The 24,996-nt window shown below is 40.2% G+C and overlaps 1 protein-coding gene across 29 annotated transcripts in view; it reads left to right on the top strand.

Moving 5' to 3' along the window:
- The window catches only part of RIMS1 (regulating synaptic membrane exocytosis 1), a 491,022-nt gene extending 487,798 nt beyond the window's left edge, over positions 1-3,224 (top strand). For all 29 annotated transcript variants that reach the window (XM_077999766.1, XM_077999761.1, XM_077999757.1 and 26 more), the window contains one exon: positions 559-3,224. In XM_077999766.1, the coding sequence (XP_077855892.1) occupies positions 559-777 (219 nt within the window). In that variant the 3' untranslated portion in view covers positions 778-3,224. The remainder of the gene's footprint in view (positions 1-558) is intronic.
- Positions 3,225-24,996: the final 21,772 nt, after the last annotated feature.

Below are 24,996 nucleotides of genomic sequence, written 5' to 3'. Positions count from 1 at the left end.
TTAAAATTGGCAGGCAAGTCCTCAAAAGGTACCAGCCCACAATTATTTGTTTGATCTACCCCTTCATTAAAAAGACCGTAATACAAAAGAAATCAAATGAGTACTCTCATTCTTTGTACATACTTTCTTGTACATACATTCCATGGTATACTGAGTTGGATTGCTCATCCTGCCCTCCTAAATTGCACAAATTTTAATTTTTATATTTTTATGGTCCTGCACATCGCTAATTAGATAGTAGTTACACAAGAAAGGCGTTGCATTCATATAAAAATAATCTTATATATTTATTTCTTTAACATGGCTTATGTAGATAATACTCCTCATTGACTAGGAACACACAATCCTTCATTCCATCAGCCTAAAAATTATTGTGAAGTGTCTATAAGCATCTTAAAGTTAGTGTATCTTCTTATCTGTGCCTTCTCCTTGGTGATAGTTGTATTCATTTCCTCTGCTTCACTGACTGGCCCACTTTTACAGCATAGTTGCTTTGAGCCCATCCGGATATGAAGGAGAGAGAAGTCCAGGTAATGTTGCATTTCTCTCTCTCTGCAGGTGATTGTCTGGGGAGACTATGGCAGAATGGACCACAAATGCTTTATGGGTGTGGCTCAGATCTTGTTGGAAGAACTCGACCTGTCCAGCATGGTGATCGGATGGTACAAATTGTTCCCACCGTCCTCACTGGTGGATCCCACACTCACTCCCCTCACCCGCCGGGCTTCCCAGTCATCTCTGGAAAGTTCAACTGGGCCTCCCTGTATTCGATCATAGTGAACTCATACCAGAGTCATTCCAATAAAACTCTACCTTTCAGGATAATAATCTGAACCAGATATTTCATGATCAAAAGCATTGTTGGAGACAGACAATCAACTTGTGTTTTGCCTGTAGTAGTTTTTCAATAATATGTCCCAATTGTTATTTAAAACATGGCTTCATATGACAGAACAAGGCAATCTATCAAATTACAGGAAGAATCAACGTGCTGGTGAGAGTCACTGATGCTTCTAACAAATAGAAAAAGAGGAAACTTTAAATCTACACATACACCTACACACACACACACACACACACACACACACCCCAAATTGAACAAACTGGAAACTCTCACTCTGTGAAAAGTTGTATTCTACACGTTTCTGCACAGACCACAAGCAGTGTTATTTCCCTGATGTTTGAATTGTTTTGTTCTTTTGTGTGTTTTGTTTATTTGTGTGTTGTTTGTTGGTTTTCGTTTCTTGAGGTTTTTTTTTTTTTGTTTTCACCACATCTGTTATTTCCACTAGTTTTTTTGGCTGTGTCATGACAGGCCTCATGATGCTAACAGAGACTCTTCCCTTCTTTTTTCCAAAAGCACCAAAAAAAGGGCTGAAGTGGTCTCTGTGGCATCTCCCCAAAGTGTTAAACAGCTACATAAGGTGAAGCCAAGGAAGGGTTCACTAGCTTTCATTTTATAATTCTTTAAAGTCTTACGTGTGGAAACCCAAAAGACAAAAAAGTTATCTTCCAAAATAAATAATCACAGAAGTACTTTTTTAATGAAGAGCCTATCTGTTTGCATTCTAGAAAATTAATTTATGGTTTCCATTGTTTTGCATGGAAGACTTTTAAAGAAGTCAATCTGCAACTAATGCTGGGGACTAAAACTAACTGCATAATTGTACTTTGAAAACACTCCTTGTATTGCCTTTTTCTTCCTGATATAAAAAAAAAATGCTCATGTGTATAAACCATACTTTGACTTCCCAAAAATGGTGACTAGGAATGGATTTGAGCCTAAGACACTTTGAGCTACGCCCAGGCTTCTCAGCCATGCCTCAGTGTAGACACACCCATCTGCCCTGGAAAGAGCATGGTATGAGCTGTTCAATATTCCACTGGAAATTCCAGTTGAAATATTCTGCACTAAACTAATGTTTTTATCGAATTTTAGTTTACATTTCTTTGAGATTGATGCAAGCACAAAGCTTGATTTTTTAATGCAAAGTATCTTACTTTTGGGGGGAAAAATAAACAAAGTAAACTTTCAATTTGCATTTTCTTCATTTAGTTTTTCTTGGCCTTGAATTTCCCTTGTGACATTCTGTACATGTGCTACAAACTGCAGTCTCTGCGGGTGCATTGATATGTTCTCCCTCCTTTTATGAGTCACTCCACTTTTGTGATTACACAGATAGAGCAGCATGACTTGGAACTGTTCAAAGCTGCATGCACATTTTGTAAAAAAAATTTTAAAAAGAAAAGAAACAAAAGGTTATTTAATAATGTATGTTAGTTCCACATAGGCCAGCTTGTATGTTGCATGTACTTGTACAGTTTGCTTGTTAATTACTATACCGAAATAACCAAGAAATCTAAGCCATCCATTTTTGTTATAGACATTTTGCAGGTTTTAGCCAGACTCAGTCTCTGGGTCTGTGGTGAAATGTCTATAGATGGACTTTATTTTTTACCCTCCGGAAAACGTGATGTAGTACGGACCAAATTCCTTCTAATAAATATTTTGGTGTAGATTCCTACTGTGGGGCTGTAACACATGTAGACACTGTGTACACATTAGGTTTTAATTCATAGACATACTGCCTGCACCAAGTGAATTATTTATTATTATTTACACATGCCAGAATTATCTGCCCATCATTCCACAGGGCACAGATTGACCACTGCTCACCATGCTGAGCAGGAGGAACTGAAGCATTGGTGCACTTCTACTAGATTCCGTTCTGTCTTAGTGGCCAACAATCAACTGATTATAATTGGGTAGTATCTTTCTATTTTGACCACTTGTCTTAACACTCCCCTGTGCTTTTAAATGAAATTCCAACTCATGTATGTAAACATGTTTAATAAAATTTACTTTTCATGTCAGTCAGTAGCCATCTGTGTTCTATGTCTTGCCAGATTTCCATTGTGGGTTCTATGGTGCAAAATGGGAGCCAGACCATGGGAAGGGGAGGCTGGGGTTTGTTGTCTGCTGCGGGCATTTGACTTGACTTGTCACTGCACTATATTATGTCTTAATCAATGGCCCAAAGGGTACTTTGCATCACATACAAGTTTTCACTTTGTCAGCCTGTCTAAGTGAGCACATGACTATACTTCTGAAAAGTGGCATTATTAAAAATAATAAATCTCAGTAAGAATCAAATGGAAGGTTGTTTTCTGCTGCTGTTTGAATGTGCTAATAAAAGAGACAACTCTGTTGTCCAGTTGCCAAATTATTTCAAGTTATGTGGCATATCAGAAAATTGATTCCTGCGTCTCTCGTCACAGTATATTTCCCCTTTCCATCTTTTTCTCCTGACCCCATGACTAATTTGTATAACTTTGGTTTAGAGGAGACCAGTTTAACAAAAAATAAGGAATACATTTACTCTGAATTATATTTAATAGGATCTTAGGTAATAAAAGTATCTTCAAATATAGATAGATGAATATCCAGAATAATATATTCAAGGAGATATTACTAACTTTTTAGGTTATTTTATGATTTCTTCTTACCTAAAAGTGTGTTCATATATTTAATAATCGTCACCTCTCACAATACACTTGGTAAGCACTACTTTCATCTTGCATTGTAGTAAAATAACTTTTGTGATCTAGTCTGGTCTTTCTAAGGCTCTTAATTTTTTATAGACCACACTGGCTTTAACTTGTAAAGCAGAGTAAACACAGTTACATCAACATCAAATTTGAGGCAATAAAGAGATTGGAGACATGAATGCATCAGTTATTTATAGTTTTTAAACAGTTGACTGATTTTTACCCTATTAAATCATACATTTGTTTGGTCTACAAGACACAAGATTATCTGTTAGCCTGGTCAGTAAGAGGCAAAAACAACTGATCAGTTCAGTTTAAAACAGTCAAGAGTAAAGCTGATTAATGCTCGTGCATTAAGATAGCTCAGAGCTGGGTGAGGCCAGGAGACAAGCCTGCCACTGAAACAGATGATGAGAGTGGGCTTCAGAATGATTGTCTAGACAGGAGAAGAGCAGTAATCTCGCTTCAAACCATATAAAGCTACCCAGTGTTGGGATTTCAGAGCCTACAGTGATGGGAGGAAGGAACCTGAGGAAAGGCAATTTTGCTAAGTCTTCATAGTTTCTTGCTGACTCTGACAATTTATTTCTTGAAATCCCAGCCCCATATATATCCCAGATAATATATTATCTGATTATACTTAACCAACATCATTAAGGATTTTGTTAAGTACTAGGTATTAAGTACTTAGAATATAAAGTAGCCCTGTATTAAACTAGCTCCGTGTATTAAAAGAGATCATTTTATATATATAAAGAAATAATTATGATAGCATACAGTAAATCCTCAATGTCATTAAGTTCTTAGAAACTGTGACTTTAAGTGAAATGGCATATAAAGAAACCTTTTTTTTTCTCCGTCAATGTTATCAAGGCCCTGTTGTACATTGCTTCACTTAAAGTCAGTTTCCAAGAACAGGTGGTTAAGTTAGTCCAAGTTAGGACTTACAGTATTTGATTTGTATACGAAGGCTGTGGGATTATATTTACTCCCTCACAGCAGTCCTACGAGGTAAGTATAGGACCCCTATTTCACATAGAAGGCTCTGCAGCTTAGACAAGCGAAGCAACAAGCTAAGGTCACACAGCTGATGAGTGACCATACTGGGATGTGAACCAAAGTCTGACCAACTCAGGATCCTGCCATGCTAAGCGCTCTCTGTCCTCTACTAACTGCTGACAGATATTAAAGAATGAAGAGTTCATGAGGTGAGAAAAAATCCTAAGCTATTTCTCTGCAACAAGGCAGCTCCTAGCCAAGTTGGTCTCCCACAAGTTGCCTGAGTGACTCTGCCTTATGATGGGGGTGGGGGATAGGAAAAGGAGGCAGGTGGGCTCTTCTCCATTCCCTGAAACCTCTCTCTAACCCTCTCTCTCTCCCAGCCCTCTCTCTCTCCCGTCCCCTGACCACTCACCATTTGCACTGTCAAACTGCATGAACACATCATATGCAGCCTTCAGGAACAGTTTGAGTAAAGGAGATAGAATAAAGAAAGAATTATTCTTTAACTTTCCAAAAGTAGTTTTATCTACCCTGCCTCCTCCAATTACCCCGCCTGCTGCTCATTAATAACCCCAGTCTAGGTTGTCAGACCCAATAAAGCGGGGGTCACCCATCCCTGGGCCATGGACTGGTACTGGTCTGTGGCCTGTTAGGAACTGGGCCACACAGCCAAAGGTGAGCCAGGCAAGTGAGCTCTGCCTCCTGTCAGATTGGCAGAAGCAATAGATTCTCACAGGTGCGTGAACCCTATTATGAACTGTACATGTGAGGGGTCTAGGTTGCGTGCTTCTTATGAGAATCTAATGCCTGATGATCTGTCACTGTCTCCCATCACCCTTAGATGGGACCATCTAGTTGCAGGAAAATGGGCTCAGGGCTTCACTGATTCTACATTATGATGAGTTATATAATTATTTCATTATATATTATAATGTAATAATAGAAATAAAGTGCACAAACTGTAATGCCCTTGAATCATCCTGAAACCATTCTCCCCCTGGGTCTGTGGAAAAATTGTCTTCCACAAAACCAGTCCCTGGTGCCAAAAAGATTGGTGACTGCCGCTCTATCGCTCTTACCACAGAGCTCCTTTAATTAAAAGTGTATACCTATCTTATCACATACTTGGTGGTCAATTGGTTTTTGTAAATGTAAATGTATTCATTGGATTAAAAAACCCACAATTGTCCCATCATCCCAGCAAAATCTCCTTTGGATCATCTTGATCCATGCCTAACGCTGAACAAATATCTCTGACCAGAAAAATGAAATACATTGATGGACAGGCTCTATCTCCTTTACTCAAACTGTCCAGCCCTGGATCTAGGGAATCTAGACAGTTGCACCCAAACCACATAGAAAAGTTAGAGTAGTTATCCCAAGGCAATATGGATGCTAGTAGAAGAAAGAGAATGCATCTGTCTTAGAGAAGGACATGATGGAAAAGTTGTGTCTGCTCTAGATCCATTTTTTCTTTCCTCTCAAGACCTAGGAAAGGTGGTACAAAAATTCTCAAATTAGCCACACCCAACCACACTCACTCTGATGACACTCATCCTCTCCTCTCTTCCAAATTATGGAGCCACTCATCTGGTGCCTTAAATATTTCTAAGACTCCAGACTGATATTTTGAGGAATATGGCATTATAATTACATCTGTAGCATGCAGGAAGACATACAGCTAACAAAATACACTACAACATATCTGTTAAATGGAATAATAATAACACCTACCTCATACAGTTATTTTGAGGATTAAAGTAAATAGTAAATATTAAATTTGCAGAACAAAACCTGAATTCATAGTAAGTGGCTTAATAAATGTTAGCACCTATAAGCATTATGCATAAACCTAACTTTGTGAAGTCTAAGTTAACCTTGTGAAGACTTCATATGAGAACAAAACTCTTGGGCAAATCTGGCCTTCATTTCCTGCTAATTTATCTGGTCCACCACCACCGATAGAATGTCTCCTTCCAGTACTGGCAGATAAAAACAGAGGAAGATTTGTCCTCTGCTCAGGTGATAGGAGTGCTAATTTCAATAGCCCATATCACATACGCTGTCTTCAGGCCATTCTGTGCATCTTCAGTAGGGCTGGTTGTTCCTTCCTTTTCTAGACCAACCTCTGCATTTAGTGAGCACCACCTCTTAGAAGCAGACAGAGCACTCTCTCTGACCCAGTCCAACAGAACAAGGCTAGCTTTAGAAAATGGTGCTTTCTAATGACCATTTTCAGTGCCATTTCCTGGATGATTTCATCAGTAAGTCTCGCAATTTTTCTATTCCAGAAATTCTCAGCTTCTCAAGGTTCTCTAACTGCCTTCTGCAATGTGAGGTTCCCAGCCTATTCTCTACCTGCAAATCTGTTCCCGTATCACTGAATTCTCCCCAATTTCTCCAGGAGCAGACGAACTGAGTCGTTTCACTGAAATCACCACCTTTTTCTTTCTCCCTTTCTATATACCCAGTCTAGGTCCTCTCGTCAGATGCTGGATTATCTCTTTCATCCTCCTTTGCATGTACTTTCATTCCATCACTCCTTTCCCTATTTATGTTCCGCAAGACGTGACTGTGGCTTTTCTGATTATAAGTGTTATCTACTTATTCTTCTACATTTTCCAAGTTCTATCAAAACATAAAATCATCAGAAACCACACGCCTACATCACTCTAGCTTGTTCCTGCCATCATGTTCACTCCACCCTAAATTCATGTTTTTTCCTAATGTTTTGCCTTTGGTTTTCATTGAGTGTTCATTAAAGATGCTTCTTGCGTTGGCTATGCATGTCTGTCAACTGTTTTTCCAGTATGTCAGTGAATACTTTTTGCAAATATTTTTGTATGTTTGTTTTACATTTTATTATTTAGTGTCTGAAAAAAGAATTTTTTTTTCTGCTGGGTGGTTGTGCTTTCTTCTACTATAGAGTTCTTTCTTTAAGACAAATATACTATTCTTTATTTTTATCAGAGAGCAGGCATCTTCAGTCTATTAAAAAGTATGGAATGGGATCAAATGTAATTTTAGAGGCTTCTCATGTTTCTTTTTTTATTCCAACTTTTATTATAAGTTAAAGGGTATATGTGCAGGTTTATCACATGGGTAAACTGCATGACACTGAGGCTTGGGGTCTCAGCAATCTCATTACCCAGGCTGTAAACATAGCACCCAACACATGGCTTTTCAGTCCATGGCCCCTCCCTCCCCTCACTAGTGATCCCAGTGTCTATTGTTCCTATCTTTATGTTCATGTGTATTCAGTGTTTAGCTCCCACTTATAAGCGAGAACATGCAGTATCTGGTTTTCTGTTCTTTCTTTAGGTCCCTTAGGATAATGGCTTCCAGCTCCATCCATATTGCTGCAAAGAGCACGATTTCGTTCTGTTTTATGGCTGCATAGTGTCCCATGGTGTATATGTACCACATTTTCTTTATCCAGTCCACTGCTGATGGGCACTTAGGTTGATTCCATTATCCTTGCTATTGTGAATAGTGCTGCAATGAACATATGGGTGCATGTGTCTGTTTTGATAGAATGAATTCTTTCCCTTTGGGTATATACCGAGGAGTGGGGTTACTTCTAACACAGGGCACTTAACTTTTCATATGCTTTGGTTCCCTTTGGTGCCTGGTGATACTTATAGACTCCTTCTCAGAATAATGATGTTAAACGCCTTTTAAAAATACATAGGAGGAAAATGAAGCCAATTGTATTGAAAGAGTTAAAAACATTCTAACAACAAATTTGTGGTCTGGCGTGGTGGCTCACACCTGTAATCCCAACACTTAGGGAGGCTGAAGCAGGCGGATACTTGAGCCCAGGAGTTTAGAGACCAGCCTGGGCAATATGGCAAAAACCCATCTCTACAAAAAAAAAAAAAAAAAAAAAAAAAAAAAAAAAAAAAGCCAGGCACGATGGCCCACACCTGTAGTCCTAGCTACTTGGGAGGCTGAGGCTTGCAGATCAATTGAGCCTGGGAGGGAGAGGCTGCAGTGAGCCTTTGTCACACCACTGCACTCCAGTCTGAGTGACAGTGAGACCCTGTCTCAAAAAAACAAAATAAAACAAAACAAAAATTTGTCATCCAGCAATACATATGACTTCTTTACTGAGGTGTTAAAAGAAATCTAGTGACAGGTCCAATAACTACAGTGTTTTTGAAGCTGTTATCAGCATAAATACCAGTTTATATTATGAATATGTGTGATTTTGTATTGACAGCAAGGTCACAGGTACTGCTATGCTATTGTGGTTTCTTACCTGCAGTGATAACTGAAAGAAATTTTAAATTTCAATTAGATATTAGAAAAAAGTAAAGATGCATTTTTTTCTCTTTCAAGTTCACAGACTTCCTGAACTCCTGCCTGGGACTATTGCAGGAATAGTATCATAACCCCTTATACGAGCTTAATTTACCCTGTCTCTCCAGGACTTTGTAAAACAATTTTACTCTCACATCAACCATAAAAGAACTCACCGCTAGTATATATATTTTTTCTTTTTATGATTTATTCCAATGATGTTATTATGAAATGGCTTCTTGAAACTCTTTGTAAATCCCTTTGAAATAATTCAAGTTAAAAATAATGACATAAACAAGTAGTTCAGTATATGGCACAGAGACTGTACACAAACCAAGATGGTGGAATGAATGCACAACACAGAAACTGAGGACTCCGCGTTCTTCCAGATCGCTGCTTCTCAGTCTATAAAAACTCAGTCTCCTTTTCATAAATCCCAAAGTTTCACGCCCAACTCCCAAAACAGCTACAGTTATAATGCTAGAGGGATCCATACCTATTTCTTCTGTTGAGAATCAAAATAAAGTCTTACTTTTTTTGTTGCCCTTAGCCAGGATTTTCTTGCATGCTAGCTTGTATTCTAAAAACAACACTTTTGTTTTGTGTGGCTTCTGCTTTTCTTTGGTCTAATTTCACCATCTGACATAGTTTGGACGTCCCCTCCAAATCTCGTGTTGAGATGTAATCCCCAGTGTAAGAGGTAGGGACTGGGGGGAGCTGCTTGGGTCATGGGGATGGATCCTTCCTGGCTTAGTGTTGTCCCCACCACAAAGAGTGAGTTCTCAGGAGATCTGGTCCTTTAAAAGTGTGGGGCACCTCCCCCCGCCCTCGCTCCTGTTTTCCCCATATGAAGTGCCAGCTCCCACTTTGCCTCCCACCATGAGTAAAAAGCTCCCTGAGGCCTCCCAAGAAGCAAGCAGATGCCTGCACCATGCTGTCTGTACAGTCTGCTGAACCATGAGCCAATTAAATGTCTTTTCTTTATAAATTACCCAGTCTCAGGTATTTCTTTATAGCAATGCAAGAATGACCTAACACAGTATTATACCAAAGATGTTTGATTTCTCAACTATGTATAGTAAGGTGGAGATTTCTACACTGGAAGTATAATAATTGGGCTCAATGAAATTGCAAGTAACCAATATGAAGTGCTCTATGACACCCAAATTAAAAAAAAATTTTTTCAAACCTATTTGAAGGTTTTTTTTTCTAAATCATTGCAGCAGTAAATTTTAAAATTACAAATTAATTTTGACTTTATATATCCACCACCTTTATTTCTAGCAGTTGACCTATTAGAGTCCCCTTTTCCTTGGGGATTTCTTATCCTTCTGAAAGCAGCTACAGGCTGAAGTCAAAGTATTTTCCAAGCTGTTCTTTTGTAAATGTGTAACCCCCTGATGACATAAAGCAAAGTGTGCATGTTGAGGTTGGAAGGTTGGAGATTTGAGAGCTAGAAGGGTAACAGAGGGGAAAATGTCTAGAAACAGTGGAGGGATAAAGGGCAACCTGGATCAGTGGGGATTCCTGTCTCATTCCATAGCAGAGCAATAGCTCATCAATGGTCAGGCTATATCCTAAAGCTGGAGAAACAGTAGTCAGTCATGGTTCAATTTCCCTTTTGTGCTCCAATGTTAGAACTAAATTTTTCAAAAATTTATAACAGGTCACCAAGTTATAAAGGAAATGGTTTATGAGAGCTGCTTCCTGTACTGTAAAACAATTTCCACTTACTCTCCTCTCTCGCCCTGAATTTCATCATCTCCCAAGTGCCCCCAACCCCAGACTCTCTGCTTTTTGATTCTTCCACTCTGAAGAGGAGAAGGCAGATCTTCCCCTGCATTGTCTTCCAAGGACTCACCCCCTGCTCACTCATCTGAGTTCTGCCACCACAACTTCATAGGCAGCTAAGATCAGTGGTCAAATTTTAATGTTGCGACCATTTACCTTGGGATCCTGTTAAAATACACATTCAATTTTAGAAGTCCAAGATGAGGCCTCAGAGAATGCATCTCTAACAAACTCCCAGGCAGGACCTATTATGTCATTTAGGAGGTCTAGTACAAAATAAAAATGTGAAGCCCCTTGTTCAAAAATTCTTAAGATTTTCAAGATAGCAACAGCAGAGTATGAAACCAAGAGCAGCCCTCCTGAGTGCGAGGCCTGGTGTGACTGCCCAGGACCCGGGCCTATGAAGCCGGCCCCACCTCCAAGTGATGCAGGGGTTGGAAGAGCTCACTTTGCACAGAAAGATTGAATGCCCAGGCCTAGAAAGCAGAGCCTTGTGACTGGCCACACTTTCCACTGACCTTTCTATCTACTAAGTAAAACCAGCAAAACCACTCATGATTTTTCAGTCTAGATCTCTGATGCATCAATGAAAATTGATAAGTTGGTACCCCTAGAGTAATGCTCCAGAAATGCACTTCTTTTTCTTTAAAACACTCTTGATGAGAGCTTTCCAATTATAAAGAATTAAGAAACATTCTTTGCACCTTTCTTTAGACAATGACAGAAGAGGTAGAAGGCAGGACAAATGGGAAACCCCCAGAACCTTCACTCTTGCTCTGAGCTTTGCTCTGTTTGACAATTTTATCAGGCGTAGGGAAAGGAGGATGTTGATGCGGGTCAGTCAGGGAAATTCCACTTTTGTGAAAAGATAGATGGAGACTAAGAAAGATAGATTCTCTCTCTCTCTCTTTTTTTTTTTTTTTTTTTTTTTTTTTTTTTTTTGAGACAATATCTCACTCCGTCGTCCAAGCTGGAATGCAGTGGTACAATCATGGCTCACTGAAGCCTCAAACTTCTGGGCTCAGCCTCAGCCTCCTCAGTAGCCAGGACAACAGGCATGCACCACCACACGTGGCTAATTTAAAAATTTTTTTAGAGATGGGGGTCTGACTGTGTGGGCCAGCCTGGTCTCAAACTCCTGGCCTCAAGCAGTCTTCCTGCCTTGCCCTCCAAAAAGGCTGGGATTACAGGTGTGAGGCACCACACCAGGCCTGATTCTCTTACTGTAATAGCAACCACAAACCAAATACAACTCTGAGCTACATAAATCCTCTTTCCTAGGAAATTCGGCTCTCAGAACCCTAGTTGTTGGAGAGTTAAACAAAGTTCCACCGCTTTAGGGTTGGATTGCCTCTCAGTTCCAAAGGTAACAGGAAGTCCAGTGTCAGGGTATCACCTGGCCTCCTGCAGTCCCAACCCTCCTCACCCTCCCACGCTGGACTCCTGCCTGTTAGCTACCATTAGGGCATCAGGTGGATAGGAGCTAGGAAAATAGGAAATTGAAAATAGCGTAGTGGCATGTTCTCACCTCCGAGGAGGCTGTGTAGTATTTGTGAATTTCCACTGCTTTATTAACAGGCAAACAACAGTTGTATTACCTGGTTCTTCTCAAAATTTAGTTTCAGAAGAAATCTCTGCCACGCTAGCATTTGGCTCAAAATTATGAACAAGGGTTTCCGTCTGTAGGCAAGAGCCTCAACCCCGCCCTCTATTGGTGAGAGCTAGAACCGCATAAAATAAGCGGGTGTGGTGGCGCATCTCAGCCACAAGATGGCAGCAGTGCTTCGTGCAGTTCGGAGAAGACGCTGCACGCAGAGGACCTTTTGAGGGTCAATGCTGATGCGCTCGCCTTCAGTAGGGAAAATTTAAATAGGACTGACTAAACCTTAAGGTCAAGGACAAATCTTGTGGGGCAACTGCCTTTTATAGGGTGTAAAAATATCTGCTTGAGAATACAGTATAAGTGTTTTATAATTACATGCCTACTCAAGTCTTTTTCATCTTTCTCTCCATCAAGAATTAATCAAGAGGTTTTGTTTTGGTGAATAAATTCTGAGTTTTGACTCACCTCCCTTGAGATTACAGGTTCATTTTCAGTCCCCAGGTGTGTGTGGCCAAAGAATCTCTGTCATTTCCACGTATGGAATAGGAAGTTGCCCTGTCCCTGGGACCAGTGCCACCACGCTCAAGCACAGCATGAGCAGACGTGCCACGCCAAGGCCAAGTACCGGGGACAGGGGAGCAGAGAGGAGGCATGAGCAGAAGGTAGATAAATTCTCCAGGCTGGACCATGTGCCGCCACTGGAAGGTATGTAAGGGGCTGTGCAGTCTTTCCCGGGGCTGCCACAACAAAGTACCACAAAGCTTGTGGTTTAAAACGACAAGAACTTCTTTGTAAAACGACAAGAACTTATTTTACTGTTCTGGAGGCCAGAAATCTGAAATCAAGGTGCCAGCAGGGTCACACTCCCTCCAAAGGCCGCAGGGAAGAATGCTTCCTGCCACTCCCAGCTCCTGGGGCCTACAGGCACTCCTTGACTTGTGGCAGTAGAACTCCAGGCTCTACCTCCATCCTCACATGGCCTTCCCTGTTCCCCTCTCTCTTCTCTTTTTTTGATCTCTTATGAGGATGTTTGTCGTTGGACTTGGGGCCCACCCTAAGTCAGGGCCTTCTCGTCTCAAGATCCTTACCTTAATTGTATCTGCAAAGACCTTTCTTCCAAATAAGATCACATTCAGATGTTCCGAGTGGACTTTGATTTTGGGATGGGGGTCATCATTCAACCCACTGCAGGTGGGAGACAGGTGATTCCTTGACACCATTCTAATTATTCTCACCATGATTATGGAATTTCATTCAATGTGGAGAAAAGCCAGCAAACATCAGGACAAGGCAGCAAAGTTCACTTGACTATGAATGTGGGAGTTTCCAGAGATGCATCATTGGCAAAGGCACCCCCTCTCCCCGGAGATGTCTCTTTGAGCCCTTCTGTGGAATCTGTGAAGTAACTCCCTAGTAACTTGAACCTACTTGGATTTACAGCATTTCAAAATGTGTGTGATTAATAACAACTTAATAACGACACTCTGATTTGTGTACAAATACCATTTAATAACAAAAATACTATAATACAAACATATTCTAATTCAATTAGTCTTTTGTGGGGAACAGGTATGAAGAATTGGATCTACAACCTCATAGTTAATGAAATTATATAGCTATATACCACTAGGCAGAAAAAAATTGGGATAATCCTACCTACCCTGCTTGCCTAAAAGAAATGTCTATCAAAGTGTTTTTAAATATATAAAACCATCCAAGAATGAAAAGTGTGCTTTTCTTTCTCGTCCAATTCTGCGGCATGTGTGAATGTGTGTAAGGCATGTGTGAGTACGTGTAAACAATAAACACTGAACCTGATCCCGTGCGACTCAAAGTCCAGTCCTCTGACCGGTAGCACCAGCAACAGCTGGGAGCTTGTCGGAAATACAGACCCTCAGGTCCCACCCCTAACTGACTGAATCAGACTCTGCTGTTTAACAAAATCCCCAAGTGATTCACAGAGATACTAAAGATTGAGAAGCCCTGCTCTAAATAATCTCGTTTGGTAAGTTTTATTCACTAAAATGGAAGTCCTCAATATTTTTCTCATAATTAGGCTCCATAGGAACCATCAGGTGTGAGCAGTTGTTGGCACAGGGAGAGAAAGAAGCCGCTTTTACCTGGTGTGTGGTCCTCCTTTGCTGACAATCCACCCTCCTTCCCCAGCAAGCCAGATTATGAACCTAGTAGCAGTGCCTGACTTAGACATCAGTTGGGTTCAGCTCTTATGACATGAAAGATCGGTGGGGCTGCCCTGATTGAGGAAGAGTAAGTACTGTGATCTTGACTCTGGCCTTTTAATGTGGCATTTTCCAAGACAACTGAAAGAGTAACTGCAGGGTGTGTCAGAAACACTGGTTTAAAAAAACAAAACAAAAAGGAAAGGGAAAATATTAAAAGATAAGAAAGACAAAAGAGCCCATTGGAGAATCCTTTGTTTTTTCTCCCTCCTCATTCCTTATAGGAACAATGTGAATCATGATAACGTTCATCTCAATCAGGTAAGACCCCTGTTGTGAAAGCGTTCCGCTTTGAGGTGCCCAGATGGAAGGTGCTTTACAAATAGAGAATGATGGCAGCTGGGCTGGCATTTGTGTGGTCTCTTACTATTTAAGAGCAGACAGTGCCTGACAGTGCTGCAGGGTTTCGCTTGGTCCCACTGCGGGTTGGCGAGCTCTCTGGCTGGGTCCTGGTTGCCAAGGAAACTGCTGCAGAAGAGATTGAGACTGTCTGGGTTCTTGGTTGATTGGTGGAGCTGAGAGCAGAATTTTATATAAGAAATATGTATTTTCAGCGACCAGAGCAAAAGTAAATAATGGCCACTGGAAGGAATCACATCCATCTTCTCCAACAGAGTTCATTTAGATAGAAACTCTTAGCAATGAAGGAAGTAGCCTTCTCCGGAGCAATAAATAGGACTTAGAAATCTTCAGCTCAAACTTATGTGCTCTATGGGGAGCCATTGTCTTAGCTAGGCACAGGAGTTTTAGCATCCTCTTTTAGGCAAACTTGGGAATGCAATGACTAGGTCAGCCTCAGATCACATCCTCGCCATATGTTGGCACACCACTGATTAAGGACTACAGAGAATGCTGTCTTGCCATCTTCTCTTGAAGGGAAGACAGGAATTGTATGTGGCATTTGTTGATCTTGCTCACTGCACATCTGTGAACGTTTCTTGACTGCCCTCCAGGTAGCACCAGCTGTTCCTCTGTGCTCCCATAGTACAATATTGAAGTCTTTATTATCACATTCTACTACAATTTGGGGTGGGGAGGGATCTACTCCTTTTACCAGTCAAGTAATTTCCTTAAAGTCAAAGATTATATTTATTGCTCTATTACAGGTGCCTGGCACAGTATCTAACATAGCAGGTCCTCAATAATTATTTGAGTGAATTTCCCACCCTTAGTGTAGGCTGAGTGAAGGTTAAGCAGGCACAACAATGGCTTTTTCAGAAAACCTCAGTGAAGCAGAAACAACATAATCATTATATGGAAGACTTACTAATTGCCAGTAGTTTATGTAGTTATTGCATCTAATTTTCATATTCCCACCAACGCTATAAGGTAGGTAGCATTGCCCACACTTACAGGAAAAGAGAGCGAACCCCAGAAAGGTTAAGTAAGTGACTTTGCAGGTATCACAACTAGTCAGTTACTGAGCCAGGTCTATCTGATTGCAAAGCAGAGTTCTTAGCCATCATGCCAGGCTATCTCAGAGCCTTCTAATGAATCATGTAGAGCCCTGCATATGGTGTTCCGCAGAGTCTGAAGGACACGAATCTCTTACAATGATAGAACTATCCTTGGTGAAAACGCATAAGGTAAGATAACAGGTTGGGTGGGATTCAGCTGGGACCTAAGATGTGTGCATAATGGTAACAGCACAATAGCAGAGAAAAGGTACGCTGGGGGTCAAATCCAAGCTCCAGAAATTACTAGCTTTGTAGCCTTTCGCAAGGAATGAAAACACTTTGCTCTTCAGGTCCCTCATCTCCAAATTGAGGCAAGTTACTATTATTTCCCTAAAAGGAAAAACTGTAAGAATTTTAAAATAATATTTGCAAATGTGCATAGTATAGTTCCCAACACGTAATGCCTAATGAATTATCACCATCATCTTTATTATCAATACTATCATGCTCATTATAGGTGTTATTTTCATTATATAAAGTGTTTCACTTAAAAGCCTAAGGAGCTGCCCAAATTTAAGCATAATTTGAATATCATTGCAAAACCACTCCCTTTAAAAGGTTAAAGAACCTGGAAAAGTGTTACCCAAGAGAAGAAAGGATTCTGTCTGGTCAGTTGACTTTCTCTTCACAACCTGCCAACAATCCATTGTGAGATTTGCATAAGTCATTTGACGTCTTTGCCACAACTGTTAAAGAAGGTAGTAAAAGTGAAGGATTGTTTGAAAACTACAAAGAACCATACATAGGTTCTTACTCTCTGCTTGTCAACTAAAATTCACAAAAACATTTCAGTTTTTCTTCCCTATTTAAGACAGGTTGGGATGCCTTTGAGTCTCCTTACCTATCCACACTCTCCCCACCCGCCCGCTGCCCATGGCCACTAGCTCGTCAGGGATAAAGAGAGGAGAGAAACGTGTATTCTTTCCATTAAACTCATGATTAAATAACATTTTAAGGATGAGGTCTGCACTTTCTATTTCTTGGTGGCTTTTCTAATTCTGTAAATAGGGTGATATGTCTTTAGAGGTAGAAGACTCTCTATGGCCTGGAGAAGCTATCTATGAGTCATTTGACAGCCCAGGAGGATATGTTGTAGTTACTTCACAACCACCAGTTACTGGAGACCACGGTTAGAGCCAATCAGCAGATGCTCTGAGGGGCGGGAGCCTCCTGATTGCCAATTTGTAGTATTTGCTGCCGAGGAGGCTCTGTGTCGTCTTCAGATGAGCTTTCCCGGACCCTATTGTTTAACAGGCATATGTGGCAGTAACAGTTCTCCAGTTACTGTGTTTTTCAGCTGTCGTAAGACCATGGTCTTGTCGATGCCCCATCAGTGTTCATTTTAATTGGACATCTTGGTAACATCCACAGAACACAATTTCTCCAGTCCAGGGATGGCCTACTTCCTCCTAACAGCTTTTTGGAAGCCACAGTTCCATGAAGGCTGTGAGATAATAAATTTGTGTTGTTTTCATCCTCTAAATTTTTGGTAGTTTTATGCAGCAATAGAAAATATTACAATAACTTGACACTCACTCTCCAAAACTTTCAAGGTCATGAAAGACAAGGAAAGATTGAAGGCCTGTCACAGATTAAATGAGAACAAAGAGAAGTGATAACTAAAGGCAATGTAAGATCCTGAGTTGCACCTTGGGACAGAAAAATACATTAGTTGTATAACTGGTGAAATGTAAATAAAGTGTGTAGTTTAATTTAAAGTAAAAGAAAGTCACAGTTCCAAAGCTTGTTAACTTTTATCGTATGGTGTTTATCCAGCTGAATTTCCTTCCCTCCGGAATGATCTGTAGCTGATGGGATCTGTGTAAATAGAGATACTTCAGCTCAAATATTCATTCATTTTAGTCAGTTAATGCAACCTCTACCTTTGCAGTTATCCAGTTATTAAGACGACAGCCCTGCTTGAGATTCTTGCTGCTTTCCATAGACAATTCCAGAAAGGCTGCAATTATAAGCAGTACAGTCTGAACGTGCTCAGCACACTCAGGCTGTCTAGCTTTGAACCAAACAGGCTTATCTTGGCTTAGAAAAAGAAGCCATAAACAGACAGAAATGCAGTTAAAGCATTATATTTAGCATTGCATATGCTTAGGTCAAAATCAACCTTCCAAAATAGTAGTGCCAGAAATTCAGTTTAACTCCCAAAATGTGAGTGAATCCTAAAATGCTAAAGCCGGAAGGAACTACTCATTTTATAGAGGAAGTAACTAGGTCTAGACAGGTAAAATAACCTTTTAAGCTCCTCGTTGGTGACAGAGCCAGCACTAGAACCCATTCATCAGGAAGCCCAGTACCACCCCCACTAGAGTTTTAGAGACTCGTTTTTGTTTGCCCCTTAGAGTTAATAAATGGTTCAAACTGTTCACAGACATTATCTCATTTGATTGGCACACATGTTGTATTGATTTCTATATAAGGACCTAGTAAGTGAGACAGAAGAATCCTGAACTGTTTCACAATTCCCTCTTCTCTGCCTCTGGAGTTCACTCCTCAACGGGAAAGATCTCAATTTGAATCCATTTGTGTAATGTCAAAAGGCCGAAGTCACATATCCATGTGCACAGAGGTAGCTTTGCTCTCTTGTTTTTCCTCGATACAGGCACAGGGATTCAGTGTAATCTGAGCAGGCTCAGGAGAATTATTCAGTGACAGATCCACAAAGGAAGCAAGACAAAAAAAGACAGCACATGGGAGAGATTAGTTTGGAAGTGACTCTGTTGCTTATTCCTGGCTTTTGCGGACATTCAGAGGGATTAAGACAGCATGAAGGAAGAATGACTAACACAGCCGCCTGCTCGCCTCAGAGGGTGCAGCTCCTGTAGGTCTCTGCATTGCAAGAGGAATGGAAGGCGGGTGTTCAGGGCAGCAGAATCCCTGGGGAGGAGCCCAGTCTGCAGAATTGCACATGACTGGGCTGAGGGTGGTCAGGAGGCCTGGATCCCTACCTGGGCCCTGCCACAAACTTGGCCGAGTCATTTACCCATTCAGAACAGCTCTCCTCACCTAGGACGTGGGAGAGTTGAACCATATCGGGGTATTAAGCATCATGATTACTAATATTACTGCTACTATTATTATTATTATTATTATTTGCAAATAAGAAGATGAACATGAAAAAGAGATTTTTTAAATCCATGGACTGACTGGTGATTGAGTCGGTGAAAACACTCCCACTGCAGGCCCTGCCCTGCCTGGGTCCCTGGAGCAGCCCCTGCATGCTCTATTGAGCACAGTCTGAAAGCAAAGAGCTGGTCTTTAAAGGCCTCTCATTTCTCACCTTAAATTTTCGCTTCCATGTAAATCGATCCTTTGTGCCAAGTACCTTCTAACGCATCACCAGGAGGGTGAAGGGAATGCAGATGCTTCACCTCATCCTGTGATCTCCAGATTCAACTGAACATCCCCGTCCAGATGGCACTGAAAAGAACCTCTGCCAACCCCACAACTAAGTGGTTGTGGGATCATGGCTGAAAAGCAGAACTTAAGAAGGATTATATGCATATATACACACACACATATATACACACACACACCCATAAAATGAAATTTTTAAACAACCATTTTATAAAATGCTATTTATCTTAATCAATACAAGATAGGAGCTATATGTAAACTGATGTAAAAGCCTTTTAAAATAAGAATGACAGCGAGTGGGTCCATGTCTCAGTTTCATCTCTTGTCACTAAGCAACCCCAGGCCTTTCCTAGGTTCTGCATTTTCTGTTTGGACATTGTTAAGTGCTAGGCACTGGCATCTTCCCCTCTAATCGTTTTATCTCTGGCCTCAATTTCTGTATCTAGTATAAAAAACAGTGTGCTCTGTATCACGATTCAATAAAACACAGATTTTTCTAGGTCGTTTAGGTGGAGTAGTAACAGGTCACCTTTTCCCCAACTCCCATTGATTTCTTTGGCCCTTGGTCTTTAAAATCATTTGAGTCTAATAATTTTTAGATGCAAATTATGAGCCTTTTCCCATAATATTCCATGTCAATCATTGCTGGGTACCTATCATGTTTGTTGTTTATCACTCAAAATGTATTTTTATTGCCTCCTAAGAGGTTTTACATAACAACCAACAACACTTTGTAATATATTTGCATTTTTTCCTGAAATGTCACGAGTAACATTGCCTTAAAATGATTCCAAATGCAAGAAGAGCTAAGTGTGAATTCCCTGTTGTTTTAGAATTTTGGCGGAGGCTCCAAAGCTGATAAGGAAGGGTGTTAATTATCTGCACAGTCTAAAAGGAGATGCCAGAGCAGCTAGGCAAACCTTGCTGAGGGGTAAGCCAAAACACAGTTTGGTCACCTTTAAACCAACACTCTTCATCTAGGGTATCTACAAACAAAGGAAATTGGCTGCGGGAAGATCGAGAGTTGAGATTTTTCTCTGGGGAGATTTCCAGAGTACAGAGTATCACCTTTTGAGGTAACAAAAGAGGGCTGCCCCCCATTGCCCCCACCCCCCGCAACAAGCTTAGTGAGAAAAGCACCTCAAGAGCCCCTTCTGAGGTGAGCAGCACTTGCCAAGACTGAGGAGACTGACTACCTGTTCCCTAGGGATTTTTGCAAGCTGCAGCAACCTGAAGGCCCCACGGCCTCCCAGTTCTTACTGATCACGTCACTGCTGGGTGTGGGCACATAAGGTCTAGAATCTGACCCTCCTCTGGTCAAGCGGGAAGGATGCAGGTAGACCACAGTTTACCTCAAGGCAGAGAAAATGAAGAGTGCTCCCTCACTATGAGGAAGCATCACTCCCATTATGGGTATCCCTTGAGCTGATGGATGCATTCCAAATCACTGGTCTTGAATTACATCGATACAGCTCTGCTCTAGAGGGTTTTCTTCCATAAGTGAGACATCTTTGGTGGAAAGATAATAGAGGTATCCAGTTAGAGGAAATGGAGGTGGGCAGGAGGTGGTTGTACATGGCCGATCAGGGATTGAATTACTTCACATAAGAATTAGGGCTGCAGCAAGTCTTGAGTGGAAGGATTCAGAAAGTCAGTGTGAAACCACAAAAGTAAATGCCCCCAAACTCAGTATTTCAGCACCTCTCACAACCATGAGGGCAACCACTGCTAGATAACAACTTTCTCATTTCCTTCCTTCTTTCCCCAGCTCTCAACACAACCCTGGGCATTCAGATGCAACACAGAGACAAGAGGAATTGAGAAATTTGTGAAAATGGAAAAGAAACCAATCATCTGATCATGTGGCCCAATCTCTACTATAGGTTTTGAGCTTGAATTATGCTCTTATTGGCAAAAAGAGAGAAGCTTCACTTGCATGAGATATTGAAGTTTTTATATTAGATTTATCTTCATCCTTTTTATGTTGCTATAACAGAATTCCTGAGACTTGGGAGTTTACAAGAAAAGAGATTTCTTTAGCGCGTGATTCTGGCAACTGGAAAGTTCAAGATCAGGCAGCTGCATCTGGTGAGGGCCTCATGCTGCTTAAACTCATGGCAGAAAGTGGAAGGGGAGCTGGCATGTGCAAAAAGATGACATGGTGGGAGGAAGGAAAAGATTGGAACTGAGGAAGCCAGACTCTTTTTAACAACTTGCTCTCAGGAAATAATCCATTCCTGCAAGAGGAAGAACTCATTTGCCCCCACAGGAGACCATTAATCTACTCGTAAGATCTGCGCAATAACCCAAACACCTCCCACTAGCTTCCACATTGGAGATCAAATTTCAGCATGATCTTTGGCAGAGACAAACCAAATCATAGCAAGACTGGACTTGACTTTTTAAAAACTTATAGAAATTTTTGAACATATGAAAATAGAATAGTATAATGAACATCCATGGTCCTTATCACCCAGCACGAATGGTTATCATCTATTTGTACACTACCCCAATATTCTACATATTAAAAAGTTGGAGCACAAGTGTACTTGACTATTTTAATACCTAAACGTGATGACTTCATTTTGATTTTAATCACTGGCAGCTTTCAGGCCCCACTCTTCTTCCTTCCCCTTGTACCTCACCCAGAAGCCAGTAAGAAAGTCTAGGATTCTCCCTCATGTGATTGTATGAATTCTATAGGTTTTCTGGTCTCTTTTAGATGATACAAACAGTCTTGTTTTTAGTGTTCTGTGGGTGCCCTGTTAGGGAAGGATCAATTCCCCATTCAATATTAGTTTGGGTATCAGGACTGATGGTGTTATACATGCACCCAGAGGGTATGAATATTACTCACATAATGAAACTCTAGGGAGAACATGGCGGTTATTCAAGCTCTTCTGGAATGGCTTGAGTCAAAAGCGGAGCAAGTACTTTGGGTTTTTATGACAGTTAGGGGATGGGGCCTGGGTGAATTTCAGTAGCTCAGGGATTACCTCCCCTACCCATAGGCATCACCTCAGGGTATCTATGCTTCTTGTGCCTACACCCTTTCTTGGCTGGCTGAGTGTTCCAGCAGTGTAAGCGCAGAGAGATGAAAGCTTCTGCAGAGAGCAGTTTCTTCCAGCGGAACAGTGCTGTGCCAGAACACCGAGGCCAGCAGTGGCATGGCACTTTTCCCAGGATCAGTTCTCCCCGGGAACACTGAATATACATTATAAATTGTAGTTTTTCATAGATGATTTTCTAGGAAAATTTTATTCCCTATTTTCATGACTTGTTCCTCCCTAACAATAGATGCTAAAGGCTCTAATTGGAGAATTAATTCAGCAAATTATCCAGCACCAGTGTCAAAGGTCTATCTCTCCCTTCTGGATATTCAGTTGGATAAACTCATTGCTTTCAACTTGAAAACTTTGGGATCAGCTCATAACCTGATAAACTATTCGGACCCTCCAAGGTTTTTAATGGAATACCATAAAATCTACCAGGGAGAATTGCTTCATTTCTCTAGACTTTTTTCAGGAATGAGCTCAATGAACCAAAAAAAAAAACAGCATTGATTCCAAATCTCTCAACCCTCAAAACAGTTTTCTTCTGGAATTTATCACTTTTTCAACTACTAAGTGAATGCTCTATTGTGGCAGGTTATAAACAGTGTGACATTCTGAAGCCAGCTTACAAGAGCTGTTGGTGGATAAGTCTTCCTGTGAGGCTTACACAGAACATTTGGCGTTATATCAGATTATTTTTATGATTATAAAACGTTATTTTAAGCTAATAACAACAATAATCACATATAAAACCTTTACGTTTTTGCTCCCCCTGCATATTTTATGTTTGTATGTCATAATTCACATCTTTTTATATTGTTCCCCTAAAATTATTGTGGCTATGATTACTTTTAATAATTTTGTCTTTTGACCTTTATGTTAGAAATATAAGTGATTTACACACTACCGTTACAGTATTAGAGTATTCTGATTTTGACCATATATTTACCTTTACCATTGGGTTTTAAAATTTCATATGTCTTCATGTTGTTAATTAGCATGCTTTAATTTCAACATGAAGAACAACCTTTATCATTTCTTGTAAGGTATGTCCAGTGGTAATGACCTCCTCAACATTTGTTTGCCTGGGCATGTCTTTAGCTCTTCATTTCTGACTACAGCTTTGCCAGGCATAGTATTGTTTATTGGCATTATTTTTCTTCTGGCACTTTGAACATATCATCCCTACTCCCTCCTGGCTAGCAAGGTTTCTGTTGAAAAATTTCTTATAGGCTTATAGGGGTTTCCTTACATGTGACAAGTCTCTTGTCTATTGCTGTTTTCAAGAGTCTCTCTTTGTCTTTGACTTTTGACAAATTGACTATAATGGGCCGTGGAGTATTCCTTCTTTGTATTGATCTTGCTTGGGCCTCATTAATCTTTCATTAATCTTGTGTTGATCTTTTAGGCTTCATTAATCCGAATATCCATATCCCTCCCAACTCACACAGATAGTGTGAAATCACCCATGGTGTGATTACCTACACTGCAGAAACTGGCAAATGTTACAGGCCAGGGATTTTTATTCCAAAAAATAGTTGTTAAAAACTTACCAGCACATCACGAGTTAAGGTAGAATGAGAAAAAGATAAGTAAACAAAACAAATGAAACTCTGAAAATTTTATCTAAATATAGCAAAAAGGTATAATTTGTGAAGAGGAATGACTGGATTCTCATTTCTCTTTGCCTAGCTCTCGCTTATCTCCTTGTTCTTCCCATATGTAAGAACAAATTTATGCACTGCAATTTATCTTCCTAATTCCAGGTTTGATGCATTATATGAGGCAATATGGCATCTGATTTAAGAGCTTGGGCTCTGGATTCAGAATTCTGGCTCTGCCACTTTCTAATTATTTTACCATGAGTAATTTCATCAAGCTTGAAAATCTCAGTTTTCTTATCAGAAAATATGCATAAGAATAGCTCTTATTTTGTGGAGTTATCATGAGAAAGAAATAAAACAATTCCTGGCATATGGTGGGCACCCATTAAAGATTTGTTATGTAAAATGCTTGTAAAAGCATTTTGTCAATGTCTGGCATAAACCAAGTGCTTAATACATATTAAATAACATAAAATGAATTTTGGTAGCCTAGAATTACCATCAGTGTTAATTTATTTACTTTCTTAAAACTTTCCACATATATACCAGTCTCTCAAAACGGTATAAGTCAGGATCTGGTTTTGAAAATGTAACTAGTTACTCTCAGGTGAAATAATACACATTTATTTCTTCTCAAACAAAAGTCCATTCTCAAACAAGCTGGAGGAGAAAAAACTAGCTTGAGGATGGCAGACAAAAGTCAGTGTATCCACATGTGACAGCTTGCAGATTGTGGGCATGCTATGACATATTCCCAAATAATATTCATCAGCCATTTCTTCCAGGCCTACTGCTTTATATATATTGACCATATCATCTCTGAATGTGCTCATTGTGACATTCATTTATATATTTGAATTTTTAAATGTGTCTGAATAATATAACTACTTTAGCCCTTACGATGTTCACTTATCTCAGAGATTTAAAAAATCAATACAAAAAAAAAAGATTTTACTAAAGAATATAGCTCAGCTTAACACTGCATTATTTTTTTGTTTAAGTATCTGTATATTTCTTTGAGTG

Source organism: Macaca mulatta, chromosome 4 (assembly GCF_049350105.2).
Source record: "Macaca mulatta isolate MMU2019108-1 chromosome 4, T2T-MMU8v2.0, whole genome shotgun sequence".
Lineage (NCBI taxonomy): Eukaryota > Metazoa > Chordata > Mammalia > Primates > Cercopithecidae > Macaca > Macaca mulatta.
Note: the sequence above shows the minus strand (reverse complement) of the source record. Positions and strands in the feature narration are given on the sequence as shown.